The sequence below is a fragment of the Alnus glutinosa genome, chromosome 11 (genome assembly GCF_958979055.1).
Source record: "Alnus glutinosa chromosome 11, dhAlnGlut1.1, whole genome shotgun sequence".
NCBI classification, from domain to species: Eukaryota; Viridiplantae; Streptophyta; class Magnoliopsida; order Fagales; family Betulaceae; genus Alnus; species Alnus glutinosa.
The window spans coordinates 16,620,797-16,642,806 of record NC_084896.1 but is presented as its reverse complement, the minus strand read 5'-3'; the positions used below and the strand labels follow the sequence as shown (position 1 = coordinate 16,642,806).

Here is a 22,010-nt window from a genome sequence, read left to right as displayed (position 1 = left end):
TTGAATTTTGGGTTTTTTTGTTTTTGTTTTTAAAACTATAAACTTAATTTATATGGCCTTTTTTTTTTTTTTTTTAGATCGGCTTAATCCCATTTTAAGATGAGATTTTTTAGATTATCTTTATCCAATTTTTATATCGCCATTTCCCTAGAAGAAACAGCTTCATTTTATAAGAAATAAATTTATGTCCGCCTCCCCCTACCCATATTCCACCATCTACTCAGATATGTACAGATTATGAATAGGCATTCATTAGCCCGGAATTAGCTATATTGCCAATGATTGTTGCTTATTTGTCACCAGGAAAAGAAACTTGAGGAATCGAAAAGATCATGGCCTACCCCCCGGCTGGTGAAGATATTATCATTAACATCATTCCACGAGACCAAACCCTAACTGACATTTCATCGGAACTGCCCGATGCAGATTGGCCAGAATGCTGTATCTACAGGGTTCCCAAGCTACTGCGCAAGGTAAATGAAGATGCCTACACCCCTAAGCTAATTTCAATAGGCCCCTTTCATCACAACGGAAAAGAATTGAGGGACATGGAAATGCACAAACTAAGATATTTTAAGAAGTTCTTGGATCGAACTCGGAAGAGCGAGGAGGATTTTAGAAAGATCATTGAAGACGACAAAAAAAAAAATCGTCTTTGCTATTCAGAAGACTGTAGCCTCAATAGTGGAAATTTTGTAAAAATGATTCTCTTGGATGCCATCTTTATAATTGAGCTCTTCTTAAAGGTTAAAGAAAAAAGAGAAGATGAAGAAAAGGGTAAGACGAAAGTCGAAGAAGAAGATTATATTCTACGGAAAATATGGCTGGCAAATGGTATATATTATGACTTGCTATTACTTGAGAATCAGCTTCCTTTTTTTGTTCTTGAGAAACTATATAAGTTGGCCTTCAATGACTCTTCCAGCTGCAACCATCGCGAAGAAGGCAAGCCAGTTGAGGAACACAAAAAGGACCTGAAGAAAGAGGATGCTCCCTTTGTCAAGCTTTTCCGCATTTACTTTACTTACTATGATCAAAAGCTAAAGTCCATTGGCGAGGAAGTAATTCAAGGACCCACCGGTGAGAAAATAATAACCGAAAGACGCATCGGTGTGGAAGTAAAGCATTTCACAGATGTGTTGAGATATTTGTTCTGTCCACCATCCATGGAACAGGAGTGGAAGAGTGAAATGGAAGAGGACTGGAAGAGTGAAGAAGGATGTCAGGTTTCATGCAAAAAAAACAAAAAAAGGAACTCTGGTACTCAATTTTGTGCCACAAAGCTTAACGACGCAGGATTGAAATTTCAAGTTGAAGATGATACATGCTTAGTTGGCATAACACTCCCTGGGTGCTTGGGACGCTATGATGTGTGCTTCAATTTCCTTCGCAGCCATTGCTTACAATGCTTTAGATGCTTGATATGCTTTCTGTTGACATGCTTTCCGTTTACATGCTTCCTTGGGTGCTTTGGATACCCTATGCATGTCTTGAGAGTCCCGCAACTTATGATAGACCACGGTACTGAAGCTATCTTCCGAAACCTCATGGCTCTGGAGCAGTGTCATTATCCATCTAAAACTTACATCTGCAGTTATGTTTTGCTATTGAACCGTCTTATTGACACTGACAAAGATGTGACTTTGCTTGTTGATAAGAAGGTCATTGCTAACCACCTTGGTAGCAACGCTGACGTGGCTACTCTAATTAACAAACTCGGAGATCAAATTGTGGCAAGTACACCCTCTTATTTCGATTATATCGCTCAACAGCTTAATGAGCACTATGAGTTCCCTTTGAACCATTTGTTGGCAACCCTGAAAAGCGAGTATTTCCCCAATGTTTTTAGAGGCACAGCAACTATTGTTGGGCTTATTGTCCTGGGTTTCACTCTCTGGAATTTCCTTAGGCCTTATGTCATGTAGATTTGAAGTATATATGTATGGTTTAGTGTTTGTTGGAGTGCTTTGCTTTTAGTTGCAATAATGGATGCATATATGGCATCTGAACTTTGTAATCCTATATAGCTTGTGATATCCTCCCCGTCTTATATTATAATATATGGCTTGTTATGTAAGTGGTTTATCATATTTCAGCAATAAAAATTGTGTGAAGTCTGTGTGTTTGAGCATCCCTTGAGTGTCTATATTTCAGCCAATAAAATTCTATATATGCTCTGTATATAATAGTTTGTTTTCAAATTAATCATATATTATTTTGTGGTCATAAAGTGATATCAACATATTTGTTTAATTGAATTATATATGTTGATGGTTGTGATCCAGTGCATCATTACCAGTGGGCTAGCTTGAAGATTCGAGGTAGAGTTTGGCAATAAATGTTCGTCTCATTTTATTTTCTCCAGGGAGCAATATATTCTTGAACCATATATATGAGATATATGGTAGCTAAACATTTCAGGATCGTCAGACAATAACATGCTTGGCTTGAAAAAGAAGTGTAAGCCAAAGCATGTAGTCGTCGACTGCTATCGTTGGGATAAGTGAATAGAAGAAAAAAATCGTAGAGTGGCCGGATGGATTATTTAATTAATTAATGCTACAATTATGCAAGCAAGGCTCACGAGAGAGAGAGAGAGAGAGAGAGAGAGAGAGAGAGAGAGAGAGAGAGTACCTTGATGGTTTTGTTGAAGTTCCTTTGGTTTCTCTTTTTCAAATATCTTACAATCCTAATTTCCTTAATTCCTTTCCTCCGACGATCGAGTACCGTCCAACTTTGATATTAATTGGATTCTTCAATCGCTGGGAATTCCCTAAAACAACGTACATATTTAAACACAAATAATTAATGCTGATCATAGCATACTAATTAACTATATGATTTTAATTGCATGAAAATCATATTTATCAACTACTTCGATCTACTTGTCTTATCACAAGCAATTAATAATTATCAGCTTGTTGCATATATATATATATATATATATATATATATATATATATATATATATATATATATCCCTGGTTCCAAGGAAAACCTGTGGCTTTAATTTGCCTTTCATGGAATCTGCATGATTTCTGTCTAAAAGAGAAACAATTTGTGGTGTTGCACAGGAGTGTTTTTAGAATTACGTACTTCGCGTAATTTCCTGAAAGGAAAATTTTCGATAAAACCAAATACGTCGGCAAACACATCCAGAAAGGGGATCGAGGGGGGTAACGATAATATAGATGGTCCAAATTAAGGAGGATTGTTTTCGATTTCGACAGATTAATTCTAATTCCGTCTATGGACCTTGGGGCTGATTAATACCAAATTACAAAAGGATAGAAATTTTCTATAAACCGGTTTGTAGGAAATTTCTTACAGCCTGCATGTAAGAGACATGTACGTATCTTTTAAGCATGTGAAAATCACATGTTTTTTTATTAATGCTATTAAAAAAACCTGTGAAAAGCACATGCTATTAAAAAACATGTGATTCTCACATGCTTAAAAGACATGTTACTCTTACATGTAGGTCGTAGAAAATCTCCTACAAACCGATTTGTAGGAAATTTCTATCCATTACAAAATGAGCAGAGCACCATAGAAGAGATTTAAAGTTAAATTGGCTAAACGACAACCAGAAGACCAGAAATGAGAATAGCAAATCCCAGCCAACATGCATGTCCCAAGCGACTGCCCGGCTTAGTGCCTAATCATATATAGCATGCTCCACATTTTCATCACTGTCTTAATTCCATATCCCTCTCAAATCCCTCTGCTTACATCATGCTTTGCTCTGGCTTCCATGCTTTGAAACAAAACAACAGCTAGCATATATGCCGTTAAAAAACGGATAGTCAGGATTAAATGGAACAGATTTTAAGAGATTGATCAGATGACGTCGTCTCTTAAAGGAACTAATGGATGCGTTAGATAGTCCGAACAGCATCACCAGCTACTTATACAATCCTTCCATCATCTTGAAGGCTGTCTTCCATTCATCTTTTGGTTGGATTTGAATTTGGTGATAGCCAGTCAAGTTTAGAAAAGACCTTTGCCCCTGCCAACATGTCCAGCATGTCGTTCAGCCATGGAATGGGAAATCGATACTTTACTATGATCATGTTGATGGCACGATTGTCAACACACATTCTCCAACTTCCATCCTTCTTTAGTATGAATAATACATGTACTGCGCATGGACTTATCAGATAAGTTTTTCTTCTTGCATCTTGTAGGATTTTATGCTCCTCAGGACTCATACGATAATGTAGCAGATTGGGAAGGCTGGCACCCAGCACCAAATCAATGTGGTGCTGAATATCCCGCATGAAGGGCAACCCAGTCGGTAATTTGGCTGGTATGTGTTGTCCCGACCCTTATACGTGGCGTCCACGTCGTATTGCAATTACACATCTTCTCAATTAATGAATACAACAAGAAATCTCAATTAACATGATCATAGGCCTTTTTAGGTCCAAATTAAATTACGCACCAGGTTCCTTGATCTTATTCATCTATCAAGATATTCATTAGCAACAAGTACCAAAAATTAATGTTGTTTACTTTCATGTTCACCAATAAAAAGCTCATTTCTAATTTCTACCAAAAGTAAGAAAATCAAAGCAATGAACCCAACAAACAATGGGAACATAATCCCTTCTAGGTAATGTTTCACCAATGATGTATGGCACAGTTTGTATCTAGGTAAAACTCCAGTTAAGAGGACTAGGAATAGAATTTGGAGCAAATCTAGGTAAAGTATATCTCACGCGTGTTTGAAAAACTTCTAGTGCTCTAATGTCCTCAAGGCACCCGACATCAAATCACTCTTAAATGGCAAACATAACATTGTGGGGAAAGGTCGACCCTACTCAACTTCAAACAAGTAGATTTAACCTTAGAACAAATTCGATAGATCATTCATGGTATCATCATCACCAGCTAGTGACTAACAATATCTACTTCAAACAACAGGTAGACCCCAGACAACGGATTCTTTATCCACATTGTATGTGGCAAAAACATCTGCTTTGTTCAATGCCCATCATAACAAGGACACCATATCACCAGGGTGCACTTGCCAACCCTTTTGAGATGAAGATGACATCAATATGTCTAAATAATGGTTCTTTTTTTTTTCTTTTTTTTCAAATTGCTCGATGATCAACACACTCAAGTTAAAAAGAAATGATGCAGACCACACAAACCCATTAGTTTTTGCTCTCAGGTTGGGTTTCCATGACATAAATTTTGAGGGACACTCACAGAACATTGTTCAAGACATGTCGTGTCCAAAGGTAGAATTTCAAAGCACACGGGAAACGATTGAGGATGCTAATTCTATGGGCACATCTGTTACCAAAAGAACCAATACAATTTTGCCCTTCAACCTCCATCCCGAGGGATCGTACTCCGCCTCTCTCGGTCGTCAGTCTCGAGCTTAGAAGGCCAGCTCTACTTGCTTTTTCCAACCGCTCTGATTATATTGTTCTTTCTTCGTATGGGCTTCACTTTTGCTCTTTTATGTGTATTGGGCTTCCTCTGTTCTTGGGCTTTGTACTCGGTTCATGGACTTCAAAACTGTTTCATTGGATTTGTATTACATTATTATTATTTTTTTATTTTTTTTATTTTTTATTTTTGGAGGCGTTCTTGGAGTTTGGACTTTTACCAAATTGGAACTGTGGTAGTGTGGTTGTCTCATTAGTCATTAGTTCCTTATTTCATGTTTCATTCAAAAATTTAATGGTATGCCACGTTAGGACCTATGAGGTCCGACCCATGTTCTCATGCCACATTATTTTACCACATCAACGTTATTTAAAAATAAATAAATAAATGATAAAAGAAATAAAAGAAATATATGTATTTTTTTAAAAAAAAAAAAAAGAAAAAAAAAAATTGGCTAAGGGAGACCATCTCTGCCTGCCACTGGCGGGCCGAGGGAGATCCCAACCCCCAGGGTGGGTTCTCCACTACCCACTGAGGGTGAGATATTTCCTACGGTTGCATGTGGGGATGATCTCTCTTGCCCCTTTTTTTAAAAAATATATATATATATATTATTTTTTTATTTTTAAGTAATTCTAACGTGACATGGGAGACATGTGGCAGACGCTAAACGACATTTGATATGACGAGCTGTTAAATTTTTTGATGGAAGAAAATGGAATCTGATAGAAGAAAAAAAAAAGTTGAGCGGTTGACATTGAAAGACAAAAGAAACTAATTTTTAAGTCGGAATCAAAGCAAGGCTCATTTTCTGAATATAATTTTCATAAATAAATTCCACTTCAACATGTTAATAACTCAACCTTTTCAAGCCATTTTCACTAATTAAGGTCTGAATTCTAAAAAATAATGGTATTCACATTAATATGTAGCACCTTTAAGATTAACAGCTAGCCCTAATTAGTTCCTGAGAAATATTACATCGATCCTACACCTTTTTTGTTTTACTTTCCTTTTTATCATTTAAAAAAAAAACACGAAAAAGGTTTTTAATTCATCCCCATCAAACCAACAACACAGATCGATCTCCAACAATTTTGTTTTTTTGTTTTTTTTGTTAGAAATTCATACAGTAAATATGAGATTTTTTGATATACTTATAGATCAAGATTCTCTACAACTCTAAAAAATAATAATAATAATTAAATTCTCAAATTACAAAATAATAATAATAATTGATTTTCTAAACAAAAAGCATCTATGCAAAAGTGAAAAAAAAAAGTTTTTTAGGAAGGAAATTCTTCCTAGTTGCTTCGATAACATATCACATTTTTAATATATAATATTTTTTAAGGGTTTCGATGCCTAAAAACGACCTAAATTTGATAATTTAAGAATTTACAATTTTTTTAAAATTTTATAAATCCTAATTCCCTAGACTAATTTTATTTGAACAGCTCTCAAGCAGTTCACGTCCTACTCGGATGTACAGATTGAACTCCTTGACCACGCGCTAAGTATGAGAGTGGGGCTTTACAAAGCCCATTAAGAGTCTTAAATTCTTTGTCCTTTTAAAGCAGGTATGCAAGAATATCATGTTCCGGTCTGCAGGTGGTCCTAAATCAGGAGCTTTCTCCGTGCTTGCTATTTGCTTCTCTCTTACCGTATGCTTGTACGTAAACTCTCTAGACACTACGCACCCCCGCTCACATTAGCAACTGCACAACAATTCAATCCAATTAAATTTGGTAATTCGTTTTTACTTGATGGATTCGTGTCGTATCTTGTTAAGATATAAATATAAGATTATATAGGTCAATCGTAACCTGACTCATTTAATTAAACAATTCAAATCTCTCAACATTAATTTTCTAATTTTGTATTGTGTTCGATTTAGATTCGCGAAATATGTCAAAAATTATCTACAATAATGTCGCGTATCAGATTTGGATCGTGTCAAAGTATCTGTGTAAGATTATATAAGTCAATCCTAACCTGATATATTTAATTAAACAAGTCAAATTCCTTAACTATAATCCTATAATTTTGCATTAGGTTTGTATCGAATTCGAGAATCATGTAAAAAATTGTCTTATGTCGCATGTTGAGTTAGGATAATATTTAAACATGTTTATAAAATTATATAGGTCAATTTTAAATTGATCTATTTAATTAAATGAGCTAAATTTTTCAATTCTAATTTTTTAATCTTGTATCGGTCCGAAGATAATATCAAAAATTGTCCCGCAATAATCCAATACACGTACCTTTCTGTCAAAGACCGAGTCCTCTGCATTCCATGACCGAAGATGATGCCTTTCCATAAGCATGCACCCACAAACGACGGGGGAGAGTGAAAGAGAAAGGCCATTATTAACAGCAGTACTGTATAAGTGTTTTTACCCAGAGGAGCTCGAAACGTGTAACTATGGAAGATAGGGGTATTAAAGGAATTAATAGGGTGGTCCTCTTCAACAAATCTTTTTGCATGGACCATTCTACGAACTGATTTCTAGCTGCAGCTTTTTCACTGGACCTGTTAAAGCATTTTCTACGGTGGGAGTCGAAGCATGGCGATGATCAAAGTGGTGTAAAAATGGCGTAGTTCAGAGTGTACGGAGCTCAACTGTGACAGGTCTGTGTTGCTTTTCATTAGACGTTTGCTAATCAGCCTAATCATAATCGAGCTTGAGAGTTTAATTATGAATAATGGGGTTAACGTTGAGATTTCTAATGCAAAAGTAAAATAAAAAGCTCTTGTGCTCTGCAGAAATGATGTCATCAGTAGAAAAAATGTCGGTCCATGTTCACGGACTCAGAAACCTATGAACTCCGAAGAGACGGACCACAATCGAGCTTACCATTTTTAGATGTTCAACCGATGGACCACAATCCTTAAGTAGATATAGCATTTATTTTAGAGGAATGCTTGAATATCTCTTTGTGTTTTTTTAATGTTTTTTTAAAATGACATAGATATAATTTTTTTAATTAAAAAATTTCATCTGTGCCATCTAAAAAGACATAGATGTAATTTTTTAATTACATCTATGCTATTTCAAGAGAACACCAAAAAAATATTGGAAAATGTTCTAGCATTTCTCTTTATTTTAATTTATTATTATTATTTAACTGGTATATATTTTGAAAATGGAGAGAGAAAAGGTCACGTGACCTCTTTGTACAAAAAACCGGTCTTCAATCTGGACTTTTTCAAATCTCTCTCATCATCCCGCTTTAATTACTCACCAAAGCTAATGGACTATTTCCATATTGGGAAGGATTATGGAGTCATATTATTATTATCGGATTATGAGGACAACCCAAGAAAATTACTATTCCCTCCTTTCACACACGTCATGCATGTATATATATATATATATATATATGGGCGAATGATTTCTTTTTATTCATATATATTAATTGGTATATTGAGTGCTTTCTACTAACTTATTTAAATTCCTACTTTTGCTTTCTCTTCAAATAAGGCACCATCAATGTATGTTTAGCTTAAAAACACTCAACTTTGATTATTTTTAACATAATAATATGACATTCCATTTTAGGAAAGTTTTTCTCTACCAATTAATTATCACTAGCCAAGGAATTCAAAGAAAGAAGGAACATGTGAGAAGTGGCTTTAGCATCATTTACTTCTTTAAATTCTAGTAGTTTTCATACTAAATAAATAAGGCAGATATATATATTAATTGAAAGCTTAATTCAAAAAAAAAAAAAAAAATTAATGGTCAAATGAGCTTGGAACTCTGGAAGGACGCACCAAATGTATGCATGTATATTTTTTGTTTTGTTGTGATCTACTCTACTTTTACGTGACTACTCAGAGCTTTTCAGATCTACATGACATACTTTTATGTCTCCGTTTTACTCTTACCAAACCCATCTAAGCTTCTTCTTTTCTTCTAATTTTGAGCATTTTCATTTTCTAAAAATGGCTTGTGCATTAAAGTTTCATTTTCTCAAAAAAAAAAAAAAAAAAAAATCCTTTTATTATTATTATTCTTTTTTTTTAAAAAAAAAGTTCATTTTTATTGAATATAGATCTAAAATCGCCTGGCATTAAAGATGTTTTTCTAGGAGCTGTGTCAGTACTCAGTAGCTGCTAGCATCATCATCATATTTTCTTAACTCCAAATTTCTGACTTACCCAAACAAAATCTCTCTCTCTCTCTGTCTCTCATTCCAGCTTGATTAGTTGTTTAGCATGGTTTTTATGAAATGAAACAATTAATGTGGTTTAAGGCACTAAAAGTAATAAAGAATTGTTGTGGGTTGACCTTCTTATCCCTTGTAATTGGACCTTGATCAATTTTAATACATGCTTATTAATCCATGTAAACTATCGTATCTGTCATGCAGGAGGGAAAAAAAAAATCTCAGCAAATCCAATTTTAAGTAATAGACAAAACTCTGTCCACTCTCTCTCTCTCTCTCTCTCTCTCTCTCTCTCTCGATTGTGCCGGTTCTAACCACAACCTTGTAGGCTGTTGTTCGCCGGGAAGGGGGGCTTGTACGCCTCCCTTCCCTGGTGGTATTTTTTGTTTTTCCCATGGTGTGTTCCATGGGGATGGTTGTTGTTCTCCCAGTCATTTAGGCTGTAGAGTTTGTGTTCTCCGAGCCTTCTGGGCTCTGGAGTTTTTGTGTTTGTTTGTGTTTGGTTTTTTTCTTTCTTCTCATTTTCTCTGGCAGGAGGTTCTTCCCGAGGCGTCCGACGGGGTGCTCTTGTTTTCGTTTTGTCTCGCTGGTGGAGGGTGTTGGTGCCTAATCTGTTTCTACTTTGGATGCTAGATCTACGCTTTTTCATCGGCTTCCTAAAGACACGCGCCGATCAGATGGGTTCACCGGCGTCGTCTTGTTCCGCTGCTGTTTGTTCCGGCCATCGGGATCATCGGGGACTGGCACGTGATCGTCACGCGCCAGTGAAGTTTTCCATTCGACTGGCGCGTGGAGGTCTCGTTCCGGCGTCTTTTCGCCGGGCAAAGACGGTGGCCGGGCACTGGGGGGCTGATCTGATGGCTGGCGGTTTCGGGGGAGGCGCGTGCTGTACACGCGCTGGTCTCCGGCGAGGACAGTGTTCTCCTCAGACGTTTTGGATTGAATTTTCTGCTAGATGTGTTTGTGTATTCTCTTGTTTCTATGTACAATTGCCTATGTGTGGCTCAGGTTTTACTAGAATTTTCTTTGTTAGGGGGCTGATTGTAATTTTAGTAAAATTTGAGATTCTACATATGTAATTGTTTTTTAAGTCAGATCCTTCTGACTTAAGAGTATGGAGGGTATGTCCCTCATTTCTCGTTGTTGTAGCCTTTGGGCATTTGGTTGTTATAATAGCACATGCTATTTGTTAAAAAAAAAAAAAAAAAAGTAACAGTTCATGACTCACGAGAAATGTTAGTACCTATTCACCAACTGGAATTGCGAGTCCTTTCTCTTCATTTTTTTTTTTTTTTAATTGAAAAGGGGAAAACCCTTTAAGGGTAATGATTTTTTACGTCACGTTGGTGTTCATCAATTCTACACTAATGTTTCGTTTGTTTCGGCGTAAAATGATTTTTGGAAAATGATTTCGGCATTTTTCGGTGTTTGATAGGGGCGAAAATAATAGTCAACGGGAAAATGATTTTTGTTTGACCGAAAACTCTTAGTAAATTTCGAAAAATAATTTACGCTTTTTAAAAGCGTAAATCATTTTCCGAAGACGCCAGACGCATTTGACTCCTATTAAACAACACAGTCAACCTTCACTTCAAGCAGTCGACCATCACCGAAATATTGCCAGTACCGAAATCCGACAGCTTTCGATCTATGTCGCCGGAATCCAGCGACGGAATCTGGCCATCTCCGCCGAAACTTGGTCAGTCCGGATTCCAGCGACCGTATTTCCGGTTGGCTGGTCGGATCTGGTTAGAACGGCCGGCCGGATCTGGCCAGAAAATTCCGGCCAAAACAGCTGGATCCCTGCCGACTGGCCGGGATATGGCCAGAACGGCCTACTGGCCGAATTCCAACGGTTCTGGCAGATTCCGACCAGTATGCTGAAGTACGGCCGTCCTGTGCCAGAATCCGGCAGTTTTGGCCGGAATCTGACCACTTTCGCCGGAATCCGGCCAACCCAAATTTCGACGAAACCGTTCGGATTCCGACCTTGATCTTGGATTCTAGCTATAGTAGCCGAAATGACGAAATCCAGTAAAAGTAGCCGGAATCCTGTCGGTCAATGACGGAATCTCGTCTTCGGTAATTTTTATATTATTTTACATTAATATTTATATGTTTGGAATAAAAATTGATTTTTATAGGTTAATATAATTGAATAAAAACAATAAAAAAAAAAAAATTGTGATTTTCCATACGCGCCAAACACCAGAAAATGCTTTTAGCGAAACAATTTTCTGTTTTTTTTCATAAGTGAAAACAGTTTTGAAAACAATTGTCTAATTGCCTTAACTATTGTTTTCTGTTTTCAAAAACTTGTTTTCGAAAACAGCTTACTAAAAGTTTTTTTAACAAAAAAAAAAAAGCAGAAAATAGTTTTTTATTTTTATTCTCAGAAACAATTCTCGAAAAGAAGAACAAAAAACCATTTGCCAAAAAACCATTTGCCAAACAGTTCTCTGTATAAGGTTCGTTTTGGGTTATTTCTTCTTCTATCCGTTGCATTTCATAATGATAATCGTTGCTTTTGTTCTAATCTCTTTTTGTTTGGAGAGACCTGCTTCTAACCCGTCTTTATAATGTTTCCTCTATTGAGCCTCAAAGTTTTTATTTTTATTTTTTTTGGTTCTGGTTCCGCCATATGCACTTTTTGTGTGTTGGGATTATGGGGCAAGCTAGGATGATGGGGAAGTGCGGTTAGGGTTTAGGTATTCAACAAAATGGATGGTCTCGATTTTGAGACAAAGTTGGTAATGATAGATCCTTTCAATAATGATATTGATGTGGTATTTGAAATTTGGGTGGAGCTTTTTGAAGTGACATAATTAATGGGTCTTGTATAAGTTTTGAGTTCTCAACTTTTTCAACTTGAGAATGAATCTCATGTTTTTTTTGCCAGTTTGTAATTAATAGATGTGTTGTTTATGTATTTTCTTCCACTTTTTTTTCCAGGCCGCAGTAAAATTTTAAGCCTCCAATCGTCCCCGGACATATCATCTCCAGATCCTTTATTGACCTTTTAAAGTTTTAAGGTATGTTGTATCGATGATGGTGGTATAAGAATGTTCTGTTTCTGTTTGTGATGTTTTCTCCAGAAGTTGGGTTTATGCGATTTTTTGTACTGGGGTTGGATGTTGCTTTGGTGTTTGTGCTAAAGTGAGTTTGTAAAAATAGAGTTTTGGTAATTATAAAATTGACTCATTCATAAAAATTAAAAGAAAAAGAAAAAGAAAGACAGACCTTTTAAGATATGTTAGCTGAATCTATTTTCTTAGCTACATCACTACTGCTGACACAATTTTATGGGTCAAGCCCTCTGTATACATTATTTTTTAACAAAACGAGATGGCTCTGAAAACAAGCATAAAATGTGGTTTTGGGTAATAAATAAAATTTCTACTTTCTGTTAATAGTATTAGAAAAAAAAAAAAAATGCAATTACAATGAGATTTTAGATAGAGCAAGTAGCTGATATAACCCAAATGCTTTATATGCATTTTGGATATTTTCCATGGAAATCCTTCTCTTTATCTCTTTTCCATTGATGGTACTGTCTAAAAACCACCATAAGATTAAAATATGCACTAAAGACAGGAAACAATTTATCAACTCTGTGTTAGGGACATTCTATATGATATTTTTCTGGAATCAACTAAATGAAGTTGAAAGAAAATTTTGGGTTTGCAGTCTCTAATTGTTGTTAGATATATTTATTTTGCCTCTATAGGATTAACAATTTAATAATATCCTTCTTTGGTGATTATGTCAAATCATCATATTGTCCGTTGTTTTCTTCTAAATAGTTGGATTTTTTTTTTGAAATCAGAATTTAATTCTTATTCATAGACAACTCTATGCAGCTCTATCTAGAGCAAAAACTGCAAATTCTGTTAAGATTATTATCAGGCCAAATGCTATTGATAATTGCAACAACAAGTGTATCGGAGAACTCCTAACAATAGCAAACTTGTACTGAAAGTGATGGCACTGCAAACATAAATTATGGAGTAATTTCCTTTTTATTCTCTTTTTTTATGTTCCTTGTTTCTTCAATATTCTTAAATTTATCTATAACCATTCTTTTGCTTATTGTACTCCTTTCTCTTTCATATTCGTTCACAATGATTCATCGAAAATGCATATATTGCGAACACTATACAATTTCTTAAAGAAGATGACCACAAAGACTAGACAATGGAAGGTCAAAGTGGTTGTTCTTAAGAGAATCACGATTTTATTTTTTTAAAACATTTCCATAATTAAAATAAGAAAAAAGATTTTGGAAATCTACGGCTCTCAATGAGTTGTTAGAAGTGATTAGTGCACAACAGTTACATAACTGTTATGCAACAGCTACTTGAATGATTAAGTTTCATTATTCATTGCACTGTGATACTGGGTTTTTTTAAACGATTTTTTTAAATAGTAATAAAAAATGATTGATGTGATATAAAGTTAAAAAAAAATATTTTTAATAATTGTTTTATTTAAATAATAATAAAAATAATTGATGTGATATAAAATTAAAAAATATATATATATTTTTAATAATTTTTTTATTTAAATAATAATAATAAATAGCTCCAACTCAACTCTTCTCTTTTCTTCTCTATAGTTATAAAAAAACAATTTATCACCCAAATATCATTTCAAGCAATGTCTCTACTTTTTTCTTTCTCACTATCCGTAACTTTGAAAAAAATTAAAAAGAATATAAAGCAAAACAAAATAAAAAAAATCACACATCCAAACATCCTCATTGATATTTAATTATGTGATGGGTAGAGTTTTTTTTTAAGGCTTGTTATGAGCATTGAACAGTTAATATTCCAATCAAAATGTTAAGAGACAACAATTTTGCATCTCAAAAAGTAAAAAAAATAATTTATAAATAAAAATATAATATTTACTTATCTGCTAGCTAGATGCATATCTTGCATGTCTTGAAATGCTCAACTTTTTCAGTATCGACTAGTTTTATCACAAACCAACTTTTCATTAAATAATGCCTTTTCAAACCAACTTTAAAATTCAATTCTTTCTTCTTAAAAATAGAAATTGTTATTAATCAATGGGCCAACCTAGTATTGAAGATGAAAATTATCTAATTAATGAGAAGACACAAATTAATTTGTGATAATTAATTATAAATTAATCTAACAAAATGAAACATGCCCTAGCAATTTCTTAACAATTACTTCTTCAAAAAGCTTTTCCTTCTTGCTTTTTTACTTTTCTGTATTTCCTTTTCCATGAACGCCTGTCACTCTATTATTTATTTATTTTATCAAAAAAAGCTTTTCCTTTCTTTATTTTAATTCTAACAATCGTATTTTTTCAACGATAATATTTTCAAATTGTCATTTTTTTGGATAGTTATTTGCTATAAAGACAGCAAATTTTTTATTCTCATCTAAGGTGATTATCATGAGTAGTGTGACTAGAAAATGGAAAATATAGATTCTGTCATATAAACACACTCTAAAATTTAATTTTTCATAGTCGTAGATATATTAGAATCTTGCTAAATACATTTTGCATATTATTTGCCTAATAAGATGGAATGGCTTTTTAGTGAATTGATTAGCTATTTTAGCCTAAAGATGAAAATGACTACGTAATTGGGAATACCATATAACAACTTATCTAAACCTCTTTTTTTTTTTTTTTATTAAAATAATCATTTTTTAATTTTTTTTTATTCATCATAATTAAAAACCCACCTCGACCAAAAACACTGGATAAAACCCCCCATCTGCCGGCAGCAAAACACCAAATGCATCCATGTGACTTTTTATAACAAATACATTGAAAAACCGCAGGGAAAAATAAAAATAAAAATTCAAATGAATTAAACTTTGTATCTACCTATGTATGATCAGATTCATGTCTATGGCAGTACAACTCACTTGAACAAAACCTCCCGAAAAAAAAAATGCCAATATTGAACATAAGAAGAAATAGATATAGAATATTTTTTTTTTGGAAAAAATATAATTTAACCCTTTAAATTATTACCATTTTTTTGGATGGCCCACCAAACTAACAAGGCTTGCACTCTGGCCCCCAAACTACCAAAACATTTGAAAAATGTCACTTTTGGTGAAATATCTTCATAATACCCTGCTACGTGTCATTTTTTAATTAAAAAAATAAAAAATTCAAAAGAAATTAAAACTAATTCAAAAAAAAATTAAAAATTAAAAAAAAAATCTAAAATTTTCATTTTTCTTTTTTTAAAAAATATTGCGATCGAACGGAGGACGTACTGCTTCTTTTCAACATTGTTGTTGGGCACGATGCACGCCTGCAACTCAGCGAACTCGTCATTGCCTCTCCGAACGCGGACAAGGCTAATTTCCTAGAGAAGTGCTACACATTCCAAATTTTTTTTCCAAAATTTGGTTCCCAAATATGTGTCACAATCTCATGTGATCTATCATTTTGGGAAAATATGTCATCATCTTATGGAATGATAACACATAATTTGGGAATAACTTTTGGGGATAAAAATTTAGGAAGTAGAGCATTTCCCAATTTCCTATCCTTCGATGTCTATGATATTGATCTTTCGAAGGTTATGGATGACTCCAATTTAAATTTTGCTTTATTACAAACGACGAGCAAGTCTATCATCGTTGTGGAAGACTTCGATCGGTTTCTTACGGAGAAATCAACGGCCGTGAGCTTATTCATTGATGTTCATATCTATTTTCGTCTATGTGATTTTTCGGCATTCAAAACGTTAGCCAATAGCAAACTTTTTTTTTTCAGGTGGAGGTATTTTCCATAGTGAGGAGAGCTTGAGCCCGGTCGAGATTAACAAATTGATGATTGCGAATTGGAACTCACCGAGCCAGGCTATAAAATTGTCATCACGACGTTGCAAACGGATGGTGACCAAAGGGGTGTCAGGAAGATCGGGTCACGGTTGAGAAATAACGCTACCCCAAACACCCATATATATATATATATATATATATATTTTAAAAAAAAATTCAGTTTATTTTATTTTAATTTTTAATTTTAATTTTAATTTTTTAATTAAAAAATAATACGTGGCAAGGGTATTTTGAGAATATTTCGCCAAAATAAACATTTTTCAAAGGTTTTGGTAGTTTAGGGGCCAGAGTCCAAGCCTTAGTAGTTCATAAGGCTATCCGGAGAATGACTGGTAGTTTGGGGGGCTAAATTATATTTTTCATAATTTTTTTTTTTTTTTTAATTTATTTGGACAAAATCAAAACAAAAACCATGCCAACTTCAAAATCTAACTTGGACCTGCACCGTCCACAGTATGTGCATCTGGGCTTGGTTCTGGCCCAAATTTCCTATGCCTCGCTTCTCCATAGAATCTGTCTTCTCCAATTTCATATTACCTTGCAATAAAGCTATCAAAACCAGCAACGACTCATTCCCGAAGCTCACGTTTTCGTCGAAATTGATTTGTGTCGCGTTTTCTCTTGAACCTCATGAGATCAACTATGGAAAATATCCAACGAAGGTAACAAAGACCCTTTCAAATAAAATAAAAAAATTGTGTCTACTGTAATCTTCTTTTTGACACGTTAGTAACTAGCAATGTGTCAAAAAGCGACATGTCAATAACATATTTATTGAAGTGTGAAATTTGTCACGTCACTAAAATATATATATTGAAATTAAATTTATTATTGATGTGTTGTTTTGACACATTAATAATTATTGACGTGTTATTATTTCACATGTCAAAAAATTAATTAATTAATAATATTAATTACGTGTTTTAAAAAAAATATTGAGGTGTAAAATTTAATTGTTATAACCTATATGGTATATAATTATATCATTGTAGTTTAGGGTTTTTTTTTCCCTCTATATATAATGATTATATTAATTAGAATTAAATAACTTATTGTAAAGAAATTAAATTGAATTTTTAGGGCTTTAAATGTCGTCATATATTTTGGTTTAAGTGTTGTACGACTTAAATTCAGTACAAACTAATTAAATAGGTTGTTCCTGTAAGAGAAATAAACAAATGAAATAAGTAAAAATAAAGGGTTAAGGGTTAAGATTAAAAGACGTTAACTGTTGTAAATGAATACGCGGTTCAATGGAGCAATATTTGATGTGGCTGAAGTGGAAGGAACGGACAGGATTGAATCTCATAGATCCAAGGGCTGAAAAATATGCCATTGTTTGACACGAACATTAACACGTTAATAAATCTTCAGTTTCAACATCTTGATTCTTAACGTTAGACGCATGCATGTTAATAATGACACGTCACTAAACTTTAGCGCTTGACACGTCAATAACAGTAACTCAGGAAAAAATATATTTTTTAGTATAACATGGTCACACAAAGATTCCTCCGCCGGAATCTAACGAAACCCAAAAACCAGGCATTTACCTTTTTTTTTCTTTTTCTTTTTCTTTTCCTTTATTTAACAACTTTCTTTTTTTAAGCTTTATTTTTTAAAATTTATATTTTAGATTTTCATTTTTAATAAAATAACAAAAATATTATTTTAAACAAAAATATTGACGTGGCACTAACGGTAAACAGTAAACTTAGACAGCAAACTCACGGAAGGATCTATTGCGAATAATCGAAAACTCAGTCATCTAATTTTTAAAATTAAAAAGTAAGAGAATGAATTCAAATTGCACGTTTACTTAAAAATTTATCATACATTTACCCAAATATCAATTGTTCAAAACCCTCACATGATCTATCCACGTAATTAACTTGTGTCAGGTTAGGGTTCAGCTGAATCCATGCAATTTTGCCTGTTTAAGCTTTTCTTGTGTGGCTCTTAGCGAGTAAGTACTATTTGTTCATGTTCATGTAAAATAATCACATTTGGGATCTCTACCACCTCCTTTTTAATTAGGAAAAAAAAAAACCCTCGTGTGACAATAACTGACCAAGTTTTCGTAAATTATATATATATAAAGGCTAGCTCAAGCTGGAAATCCGAAACCATGCATATACAACTAAAACAGCCTTCATAGGATTTGGCAGAAGAATATATCCAAACAGAAACAGTCAAACAATGTCCCTCGTTTATGTCTTAATTCGGCGAATAAACTGTTAGCTGTAATGGAACTAATGAGGATCTTTACGATTTCATCGAGCCACTTTCCTGGCCTGAGGCCACTTCTACTTGTATACACACTTTAATTAATTCCCTGCACGTACAGAAACCACATAGTTTTCCAGTTTCATGGGGTCTGCTGATCATGATCTCCTCCTCAAAAACATTCTCTCCAGTACTGTTTTTCTTTTGCTTTACACAAGCGTTCTAGCCCAAGATGGTCCTTCCTTCGGCCCCGACCCCCAAGAGAAGGATGCTCTTTACGCTCTCAAGGCCTCTTTTCGCGACCCTGTTCTCGACGCTAACTGGACCGGCCCCCATTGCGACGTTAATCAACCTTGGCATGGCATTCAGTGTCTCAACGGCCGTGTTACAGACATAGTGTTGGAAGGCATGGGGCTGTCGGGGGAAGTGAATCCTAATCAGTTCGTCAGCTTCCCTGAGCTGTCTATCCTGAGCTTCAAGAACAATTCTTTATTTGGATTTGTGATGAATTTCTCCTCCAATCTGAACCTGAATGCTATTGATCTATCTTTCAACACGTTAATTGGGCCAATTCCAGATTCCCTTCTGAGCCTTAATTTCTTGGTCTCATTGCAGCTTCAAGATAACATTTTGGGAGGTAAAGTTTAATTATTTAATTTATATTTTAATTCATACTTTCATACGTGAGACAGAGACAAAGTTCGAATTTAAAACGTTTAGTTCTGATACTATGTTAAAATCACTTATTAACTTGATAGGAAATTGTTAATTTAATTATTTAAATTAGAGGCTTGATACACGTCTATCCCGTGCTGTACGTCTTTTTTGTAAATCAACCATTAGGGTAGATCCCTCAAATTTAATAGTTGATTTGCAATTCTTTTACAGGTCTCACAAATCTAATGGTGCAACATATTAAAACAATATCAGTTCTCTTTAATTTATATTTGTACAGTCCCCCGATCCTTCACGTATATGACGGAGATAAGGTTTGAACTTTGAATATTTGGCTCTAATATCATGTTAAATCACGCTTTTATCTCAAAAGCTCAAACTGATAAGAAATGATTCATTTAGTTGTTTACTTTATATTTTAACACTCTCTTCTCACTGTGAGACAGATACAAGATTCGAACTTATGACACTTGACTCTGATACCGTGTTAAATTATTATTTATTTTAATAATTTTAATTAAAAATAATAATAATTAATTTAAATTTATCAGGTCCAATCCCAGGATTTAACCAATCTACCTTAAAAGTATTCAACGTCTCTGCCAACCATCTCTCCGGCCGGATCCCAAGAACTCAAATTCTCCAATCATTTGACTATGCTTCATATTCTGGAAACGCTGGATTGTGCGGTCCTCCCTCGCCCACGGCCTGCAACGATTCTTCACCTCCTCCGGCAGGCTCCTCTCATAACGATTCTTCATCACCACCTCTAGAAGGCGCTCATAACGATTCTTCACCTCTTCTAGAAGGCGCTCATAAGGATTCTTCCACTCCTCCTTTCAACGCCATGTCTTTTATTTTCAATGTTGTTCTTCTAGTTGCTCTAGTTTTGCTCTTCATTTTGTACTACACGAAAGTTAACAAGCTGAAGACGATGTTGAAGGAAAGGGGTGGTGGCACAGAAGAAACGGAGGATCAGAACATTATGGTGGCGGTGGAGCCGGCCGGAGAGGGGCGAGCAGGGGGAGAAGAGAGAGGGAACCTGATATTCATGCAGGATGAAGCGCGTTTTGAGTTCAGCGATCTTCTGAGAGCGTCGGCGGAGGGATTGGGGAAGGGGATATTCGGGAATAGTTATATGGCGAAGCTGAATGGCGGGGCAAGCATTGTCGTGAAGCGGCTGAGGGATTTGAAACCATTCACTAATGAGGAGTTCACAATGCAATTGCGGGTCATTGCGGATCTCAAGCACCCCAATTTGCTGCCTCTCCTTGCTTGCTACCATTGCAACGACGAGAAGTTGTTGCTCTACAAATATGCACAGAACGGAAATTTGTTTAATCGTATTCATGGTGAGCTCTGTCTTTGCTTCTTCCTTAATTTGCTTTCCATTTTTACAATATTTCTTTCTCTTTCTTACTGTTAGAACATTTAAAATATTCTCTATATTAAGGGTTTTTTTGGTAAGTTTATTCTCTTCTTTATTTGATCTAGGCTAAGGTTTCTTGTTCAGTACCACTTTTAATTCTTCTCAGAGTGTAAACCGCACTATATAGGCGGATATTTACTGCCTCTCTCTCTCTCTCTCTCTCTCTCTCTCTCTCTCTCTACTTTCTAGTCACCAAAATAAGCATTTATCCACTTTTCTCCTTTATAAATGGAATTTTTGTACCAACGGACATTGCAGGAGAGAGAAGAACTCCATTCAAATGGAGTGCGAGATTATCAGTTGCTCTAGGTGTAGCTCGAGCATTGGAATTTCTGCACCTCAACACCAAGTCCCAAACCATTGTTCCTCACGGCAACCTTAAATCCTCCAATGTACTTTTTGATGAAAACGACACGGTTCTTGTTTCTGACTATGGCCTTGCTTCACTGGTAGCACTTCCCATTGCAACCCAACGCATGGTGTCATACAAATCGCCCGAATACCAAACTGCAAAAAGAGTTTCAAAACAATCTGACGTCTGGAGTTACGGCTGCCTCCTTCTAGAACTATTGACGGCAAAGATCCCGGCCATGGCAGCTCCACTGGGAATCAATGGCGTGCATCTTTCAAGTTGGATTCATCGAGCACTCAGGGAAGAATGGACGGCTGAGGTATTTGACCTCGAGTTATCTATGAAGAGAAGCGCCACTCCGGGGATGGTGAGGCTGCTGCAAATTGCATTGCGTTGCTGTGATAACGTCCCTGAGGAGCGTCCTGAGATGACGGAGGTGGTGAGAGAGGTGGAACATATAAAGGCTCCCCCCGATCAATCAGAAGATGAAGACGACTTGTCGTTAGATCGGTCTATCAACGATGATTCTATAACAACCACTGCCGCAGGGATTGTTGGAGATGATGAGAGATGATATTAATGTAGATCGATCGAACTGACAGATTGCTACACCATATGCCTCCATATATAAGATAGATATGTACCAAGAAAAAATAAAAATATCTGGCGTTGATTGCAATGTTCATGATGCTAATGATCAAGAACCTTGCTTCTCTCTGATAAATTAAAATGTGTGAATGTTTTAGAAAGCATCGTACAATTTATGAACCTTGTAAATCATATTATTTCTTTGCAAAGATATTAAGTAAGCAAGATTCTCAAACTACATAATTAATGTGAAATAGGAAATAAATTGGTTAATTTTTGCGGTTGCGCATAATCCAATGGACTTGTTTTGTAGAGTGAC

The 22,010-nt window shown here is 35.0% G+C and overlaps 1 protein-coding gene and 1 pseudogene across 1 annotated transcript; both read left to right on the top strand.

Moving 5' to 3' along the window:
• The first annotated feature begins 332 nt into the window (after window positions 1–332).
• LOC133881153 (UPF0481 protein At3g47200-like) lies at window positions 333–1,925 on the top strand. Its single transcript, XM_062320106.1, has one exon. It carries the CDS (start codon window positions 333–335, stop codon window positions 1,923–1,925), a length of 1,593 nt encoding a protein of 530 aa, XP_062176090.1.
• Window positions 1,926–18,791: 16,866 nt separating this feature from the next.
• On the top strand, window positions 18,792–21,677 carry LOC133881152 (probable leucine-rich repeat receptor-like protein kinase At1g68400; annotated as a pseudogene).
• The last annotated feature ends 333 nt before the right edge of the window (window positions 21,678–22,010 follow it).

Coding starts and splice junctions, on each gene's coding strand:
- LOC133881153 (XM_062320106.1), top strand. CDS start 333: ATGGCCTACCCCCCGGCTGGTGAAGATATTATCATTAACATCATTCCA.